General features: G+C 55.2%; 1 protein-coding gene across 4 annotated transcripts in view; it reads right to left on the bottom strand.

The window, feature by feature from the left end:
- PTPRF (protein tyrosine phosphatase receptor type F) overlaps window positions 1-8,032 on the bottom strand; it is an 88,740-nt gene that overhangs the window by 66,311 nt on the left and 14,397 nt on the right. For all 4 annotated transcript variants that reach the window (XM_027773907.1, XM_006153751.3, XM_027773909.1 and 1 more), the window contains 2 exons: window positions 4,903-5,048; window positions 4,584-4,725 (listed from right to left, as the gene is read on the bottom strand). In XM_027773907.1, the coding sequence (XP_027629708.1) occupies window positions 4,584-4,725; window positions 4,903-5,048 (288 nt within the window). The remainder of the gene's footprint in view (window positions 1-4,583; window positions 4,726-4,902; window positions 5,049-8,032) is intronic.

Below are 8,032 nucleotides of genomic sequence, written 5' to 3'. Positions count from 1 at the left end.
CCGGCCATTACCCGGCGAGGGAGAGGCTGGCGCGCTAATGGCTTCAATTACCACTCAGACAGGAACGCTGGGCGGCGGGCCCTGCGCTGTCACAGCCCAGGACAGGCTCACCCCAGCCAGCTGGGCTGGGCACCCCCACCTTGTCCCAGTCCCAGTGGAGGCTTGCCGGGCCACACCAGGAATGGGAGTCCTGCTCTGGAAGCCAGGAGCAAAGGCCGCCAGGTGGCAGCGGCATGGGGGTCTCCAGAAGGGGAGGGTGTAGCAGGAGTGGCTGGGAGCAGGGAGCCAGAGCAAGACCAGCAAGGCCTGGTGTGGAAGGGGGCAGGGGGAGAGGGCACGGAACAGACCTGTGGGTCTGGACTCCCTGTGGGGCGTGTGCTGGGCCCTCACCTGCGCCAGGGTACCCCAGGCAGCCTTGAAGAGTCCAGCTGGCCATGAGCATGTGTGCCCACCCTGGAGGAGATGGGCAGGGCATGTTATCCCTTAGCCCCAAACCAGGGTCATCTTCTCTCCATAGACCTTGTGATGGCCTCCCAAGAATGGCCTTGGCTCTCCCTGGCTCCACCCCCGAGTGCCAGTCATGCCATCCTCTCACCCAGTTCCCGCACCCCAGCTCCCTGGCCCTCTGCAGAAGGCCCGGGGCTGGGATGGACACAGTCCGGGCTGCTTCCCTCTGGGCCCGCCTACACTCCTTTCTGCCAAGCCCCAGGCTGGTCAAGGTTACACAGGCCAACCCACGTAAGTCAGCATTTTGTCTACGGACTGCTGCATGAATACACAAAGCCATGGTGCGAGGGGCTCGCTTCGGCCTACGGCTCCTCCCCCAGCCTGGGAGCCTGGACCGGCCAGAGATCTGCCCCACCTCTCCCCGCCTCATCACACACCTTCCACACCCCGAAGCACAGACCTATACCACCACCGTGACAGAGAAACCCTTAGCCAGGAGGGCCTGTACAAATGCAGAAACCCCTCGCAAATCTGAGTGGTCCTCCTCTGAAAGACTACCCTCACCCTTCTCGATCTTTTTTAAATAATTACTTATTTAACTGAATTTATTATTATTTTAAGTTTGCTATAAGGGCACATGTGCTCACCAGAGAGAGAGAGCGGGGGGAGGGGGGGCAAAGTGAGAAAGCAAATCACCAGGTCCAGGACTTGAATTGCAGTAGGCCACGTGGGAGTCCAGTGCCTTAACCACCACACCACCTGCTGGCCTATCTAGTAGGAGCGCTCCGAGACCGAATCAGAGACAGATCAATGGGGGCCCAGGGACCGGGTCCAAAATTCTCTTTCAATGCTAACAAGGAGCAGGGAGCCAGATGAGGCAAGCACACCCTGTGTGGAAGGGGGAAGTGGAGAGGGCATGGAACATTCAGGAAGTGGCCCTTCAGCACTGCCCAAATCCCAGGACACAGCAGGTGGCTCCCTGCTGGGGCAGATGCCAACAGGAGGGAGACCAGTACTGAAGTACCTGCCCCAGTTCCGAGTGGGGAAACAGGTCAGGAAGGGCAGGGAGGAGCTGAGAACACTCGGCACAGGGTTCAGCCCAGGCCTGTCCTCTGGTCCCCGCCCCCCAGGATGGTTCCAGGCAGCACGGAGACAAGCGCCATCCGCTCACAGGGCCAGGCCTCAGGACGCATGGCTACAGCCCACGCAGAATCAGTCACCAGCAATCCCAGGACACCCTTAACTACCTTGTACTTCAGCCTCCAAGCCAGCTGAGGCAATGGGTATTTCAACCCTGCGTACAGAGGCACATGAGGCTCGCCAAGGTCATATCCAAGGTTTTGCTATAGGCTACATGCACTCACCAGAGAGAGAGAAAAAGAACTCACCCCCACAGGGGATGGCCATGCCCTAATCCCTTTTCCTCTAGGGATTTTGGGAACGCACACAAATGTGCCTGGTGTGATTCTCAAGCTGCCAAGTCCAGGACTCAACCACACACCTGGCCACGCAGGATACAGCACCTTAACCTCCACGTCATCTGCTTGCCCCCGAGTCCTACTCTTAACCACTGTCTTCCACGGCCTTTCTAAGATCTTTCAGGACCCGGGGTAAGGAGGGGTCAGTGAAGCGCTACAAAACCACCAAGTCAGGAGACGCACAGCTGCGCGAGTTGCCCCACGGATGCGTGTGCAAACACAGAAACCCAGTGTACGAATGGCCAACATGAGAGATGTCCAACTGCTCTTATCATCAAAGAAATGCAAATTAAATTGAGATGCCATTTTTTGCCTATTAACTTGGCAGAGATTTTTAAAAATAATTCCCACTAGGGACTGCAGTTAGCATAATGGCTATGTCGCTGAACTCTCATGTAGCCGACCACGGTTCAAGTCCTGGACCCAGTGGCTTAAACTCACGCCGGGCATGTGTGCATGTGTGCCCAAGATCCTGAGAGGAGAATGGAGGAGAAGGGATTGCGGCGTGGCCATCCCCCCTGGGGGGTGATTTCTCGCTTTCTCTCTCTCTCTTTCTGGCGAGCACATGCACCCTATAGCATAAACCTCTCCAAAAAAAAAAATAATAATAATTCCCACTGCAGGTGAGTATGTGCAGAAAAGGAACCCTCTTATGCTCTGCTTGGCAGGGGCATAAACTGATACCATCTTTTGGAAATCTTCAAAGGCTTAAAAATGCATGTATTCTTTGACCTACTCGCCCTACTTCCATGAATCTAGAATAAGAAAATAGGAAGCTTGACCCACCAGGTGGCATGGAGGCTCAGGTGGCTGGACCCTATACACCTGATTACACAGTTTGAGTCACAGACCTGGTGGTTTGAAAAACACATCAGGCGTGTGTGCATGTGTACCCAAAATCCCAAGAGGAGAACAGAGAAGAGACTGCAGCATGGCCATTCCCTCCACCCACTGCCCTGGTGGGAGGGCGATTCTCCACCCCACCCCTGCAATGAGCGCAAGCGTGCTGGAGCAGACTAAAAAAAATAAATAAATAAAAATTTTAAAAAGGGAAGGTGAATATATCTTTCTGCAAGGATGTACATGACATGTTATTTTGAAAAGCAAATACTGTTAACAACATGTGTGTCCAACAATAAAAGAGTGGGTAGTTCCAGTGATTGCTTATCCAAAGTCATTAAGACAACGACGCAGGAGAAGATCTACTGGTGAGAAAGAGGTTCACAGTACGTGTTGGTTTTCCTTTTTAGAGCAGTCTACAAATCACTGAGCAATATGTGATTCCATTTCATGCGCACATATACACTTGACCCTTGAACAACGTGGGGGTCAGGGATGCCAACTCCCCGCGCAGTGGACTATCTGAGTAGAACTTTTGACTCCCCAAAACCTTAACTGCTAATAACCTACTGCTGTCCAGAAGTCTTACCGATGACATAAAGTCAGGGAACAGGTCTTACACATTTTATATATATGCTACATACCATATTTTTGCAATAAAGTAACCCATGAAAGTCATAAGGAAAAAAATACACTTACATTATTTACTGGGAAAAAAAAAGTTGACATAAAAATGGATCTGTGCAGCGCAAACGAGTGTTGTTCAAGGGTCAACTGAATATGCAAGCACAGAAGATGACCACAGGAGATAACCACATTTTAATGGTAGACGTAGGATAATGAGCAATTTTTATCTTTCTCTGTGCTCTATTCTATACTTTTCAATTTTTCACCACCAGGTATTGGCATTGAAATTGCATTTAAAAAAGCAAGATCAATCAATGTAGTATTTTGAAAAAAACACAGCTGTGTTCCAACGGACGAGCCCACAGTGGTTGGATCGTGTCACTCCCCACCCCATCGGTGGCTCCCTGTGCACTCCCAAGAAGGCGTCATCTCAGCCTGTTCCTGTGTGCTCTGCCCCCCAAACTCTCTAGTCTCATGCTGAATAGCTCTCCCTCTACCGTCCTATGCTCTCCAGCTCTGTGCCTCCACCCCTGTTCAAAACAACCCCAACCTGAACTACTCAGAGTTCTCTGCCAGCTCCATTCTCTCTTGCCTCAGGGTCTTGGCAGATGCCTGACCACCAATTGTCCCCAAGACTTGGCTTAGACAGAGTTCCTTCCTCCTCTGTGTCCCTAGCCTCAGGGACTGCCCCTAGGGCTTACTAGGGACTGTTCTTAGAGGGCAGCACCCAGTCAGATGACCCTCTGGACCTCAAGGCAGGCTGGGGAGTGTGTGGGTGAATGGAGGAGCCACCAAGTGGGAGAAGACACAGGACTCCAGACAAAGCCCCAGCCCCGACATGGGGCCCTGCTCATGAGGGCAACAAGGACACACCTGATGCCTACTCCAGGCTCCACGTGAAAATCAGACCCCCTGCCACAGACATGAAGCCCAAGGCTGATAGAGCTGCAGCTCCAAGTTGGAGCCTGACCCTGGAGCCCACGAAGCAGTGACTACTCAGCACTGTGCACCAAGCGGGCCTCAGCGATTTACACTGACCAGTCCAGGCCAGATCCTGGGACCTACTCTGACCCTCAGACGGCTGGTCCTCCTTCCTGCCAAGCAAACAGGCCCATGGCAGGGCCAGCACTGACTGCTCCCCTAAGACCTCCACCTGCGGGCCCCCACGCCACACCCCTCCCTGGCACGCACCTTCAAGCACCGACAGCTTGGCACTCGTGTTGATCTCTCCCAGGCTGTTGGTGGCCGTGCACTCATAGATGGCTTCATCACGCTGCACCCGCAACGGCTGGATCCGCAACACCGACCCCGCCCCGTCGTCAAACTCGATGACCTGTCAGAGGACAGACGTGGTCACTGCCCGCTCAGGATATGGGGGCCTACTCAGACTCAGTCATCCTTCTACAGCCAAAAGGTCCAGAGGAGGGCGACCGGAGGAGAGGATGCAGGAGCAGCGCCTCGAGCGGGCAGTCCTCGGGCCCTGCCTGCCCTGTCCCGCCCAGGGACACACCTCAAAGCGCTGAGAACTGACTTTCTTCCCCTTCTTCATCCACGTGATGCGTGGCTTGGGTTCGCCTGTGGCCTGGCACACGAAGGAGGCCACCCCTCCTGACAGCCCCGTCTGGTCCTCAGGGACCTTGATGAAGACAGGTTTGCCTGGAAGAGATGGAGACACCGCATCATCAAGCCATGGTCACCACGGGCATGGCAGGCAGCAATCACGAGGGCGCGGGGGACGGGGGGCAAGAAAGACCCACAGAGAAAATAAGGATGCCCACTAACCCCCGGGGTGCTTTTGTTCAAGGGCTTCCTGTTTACTGCTCTACCTGCCACCGTGCGTGAACTCCAGTAAGCCTACGTGGTGGGTGCTCTAATTTCCTCTGTTTATAGAGAAGGTAATCAAGGTGCAGTGAGGTTAAAGGATTGTCTGACGTGTCACAGCTGAGATCTGAACCCAGGCACTGAGTCTGGAGTTCATGCTTTAACCGAGACACTCTTCTGCTCTCGCCCCCATCAGTTCCAAGGTCGAGGGCAAAGACACACTCAGCGCTGCTGGAAACGGCCCCACCAGCTCCCTCCCCCACTGCTCACCCCCTCAGAGATGGCACCTCCATCCACCCCAAGACTCAGCCAGAAACCCTGGCTCCTCCTCTCCCCAGCCCCCACATACCAGCAGTCCCAAAGGCCCAGACATTCCAGCTCCTAAGTGTCTCTGGATGTCTTCCCAGGTGAACGGTTTCCTGTAAACCTGCCCCTCCCCACCCGGCCTCCACTGTCTTGGTTGTTGCTTCCGACAGCCTGGATGGCTCCCCAAGGTGTCCACAGGGAGGCAAGGGAGGGGAAAAGACAAGGGCTCAGACTCTGCTGCCACGGCCGTGCCACCACGGTACACATGCCAGGGCCGGCCCTCAGCACCCATCTGTCCCTGTGAATCCCACCACCCTGGTCTGCAGCCCAGAGAAACCGGTTCGGGAAGATATGGCAATGACTCCTTAATCCTGACAGCAGATCCACTTCCTATCACGGCCAACGGACAGCTCCAGTGACAGTTAATACTGTGAGAAATGGCCTTTGGGGATACCTGCTTGGTGCCCCCAGCCCAGGCCTGCCATGAGCCCCGGCAGAGGGACGCACGTGTGGGAGAATGACCTTCATTAAGCACCCACTCTGCACCAGGCACTTTATCTCATGTGGGCCTTCATCATTATTACCCCACCTTCCAGGCTCAGAGAGGTCAAGTCACTGGCCCAAGGTCACTCAGCCAGTGAGTGGCACCTCTGGGGCTTGAATCAAACACCTGGCACAGAGCAGTTCACAGGGGATCGTCTGGACCTTGTCCAGGGCAGGACCAGTGAGATGGTGGGAGCTGAAGGCGGCGAGGACGCGTGGAGAGGAGTGGAAAGGAGTGCGGCGGTGATCACCCTAAGACGGCTGTGGCTGGGAAGAGAAGATGGCAGCTGGCAGCTGGAGGGGATGAGGGCTGCAGGGAGGATAGTCAAGTTTTGGTTTTGTTGTTGAAAAACTACAAGACTGTTTAAACCCTGATGGGGAAAAAAGCCAACGTAGAGGGTGCCGATCCTGGGAGGAGAGGAGCGGGAGTCCAGGAATCTAGGTGGGAGTGGCAGCCGCGGGACCCAGAGCAGGGCGGGCAGGGGTGCTGGGGGCTCTGTGTAATCATTAAGCAAGTCGCTCACGCATCTCTGCGCCTCTGCTTTCTCATCCGCAAAATAGGTCTAGTGTCTGCACACTGTTCGACATCCGCTGGACTTCGGGGGGGCATCTACTTGGCATAACTGGTCTTGAAGCACGCCCTCCAGGTGAGCCGTATTATCATCCCCGTTCTAGAGATGGGGAGATGGAGGCTCGCAGGGTTAAGTGAGCCACAAGCCAGAGCTCTTTGGTGATGGCACCAGGACTCGATCCAGCCTTCTAAATCCCAACTCGTCCCCCCGTACCTGAGGGCTGGCCTCCCTGAGGAGGGACCAAGGCCCACTGCCTCGCTTCTGGAGTACCAGGGCAGGCAAGGGCAGGTGAAGGGGCAGCCTTGGCGGGGAAACAGTACAAGCTGGGAGGAGCCAGCAGGACAGCGGGACAGCACAGTTGACCTCACCTTCTCCCTGACTGCCCCCTGAGGGAGCTCCAGGCTCTCCGGGTCTGCAGACCTGTCCCTGTTCGCTGCTTCTTTCAGACAAGTCCTCTCCTGCTGTCCTCTGCACCCCTCCCCCAGACCTGAAGTCCCCCAGACAATAGCGCTAACTCTATCTGCACTGCCACCACCCTGGTCCAGGCACCATCTTCCTTTGACTGGACGTCCCACTGGCCTAACAAGCTGGTGTTCTCGCCCCTAGTCCATTTTCTGTTCGGCAGCCAAAGCAAATTGATCAAACCCCTCCAAAATCCTTCCACTACTTTCAAAACAAAACATAAACTCTTGGGCCAGGGGGACAGCTGGATCTGAGATGGCAAATAGGTTAAGAGTCCTGGACCTGGAAGCATCCCCTATGGGGTGGGGTGCTTTCTCACTTTCTCTGTCCCCTGCTCCGGGGTGCATATATCTTATAGCAAAATAAATAAACTCTTATCAGGGCAAAGCCCTGCCAGGTGTGGCCACAAGGCTCTCCCCAGACTCCTGGCTTTGGACATCCTGGATGTTCCCGTGGCCTCAGGGCCTTTGCTTGAGCTGCTGCTTCTGTAGAGGAGCTCTTTATCCACACCTCCCTTCACCTCTCTGACCTCCATGCCAACGTCACCTCCTCAGAGCTGGGCAGGCCCCTCCGGGCACGGCTCAGTTTTTCCGTACCTGAGTGAGGGTGCAGCCTGGCTCACACATTGTTCCATGTGTATGAGGTTATAACTTTTCCACATTTTCACTGTTTAGTAGTTGTTCCCCGCCAGGCAGGGCAGACACCATGCCTGTCTGCTTCCTGCCCTGACCCAGTGTCTGACCCGGTTCCTGGCACATAGGGGTGGCGATGAAGAAGGAATGACTGAGGAAGGTGACGACTGTAGCCCCACACGTTGTGGGGAGCCCTCCCAGCAAGGGAGAGAAATTTCCAGGTAGAAAGTTCCCCTCACTCCTGCCTCAACGCGCCTGCAGCAGAAACCAGAGAGAACCTGCGGAACCAGAAAGGCCAGCGGAG

This window comes from Tupaia chinensis, unplaced genomic scaffold, assembly GCF_000334495.1.
Source record: "Tupaia chinensis unplaced genomic scaffold, TupChi_1.0 Scaffold000387_1, whole genome shotgun sequence".
Taxonomy (NCBI): domain Eukaryota; kingdom Metazoa; phylum Chordata; class Mammalia; order Scandentia; family Tupaiidae; genus Tupaia; species Tupaia belangeri.
The sequence above is the reverse complement of the archived record's forward strand: the minus strand, read 5'-3'. Positions and strand labels throughout refer to the sequence as shown.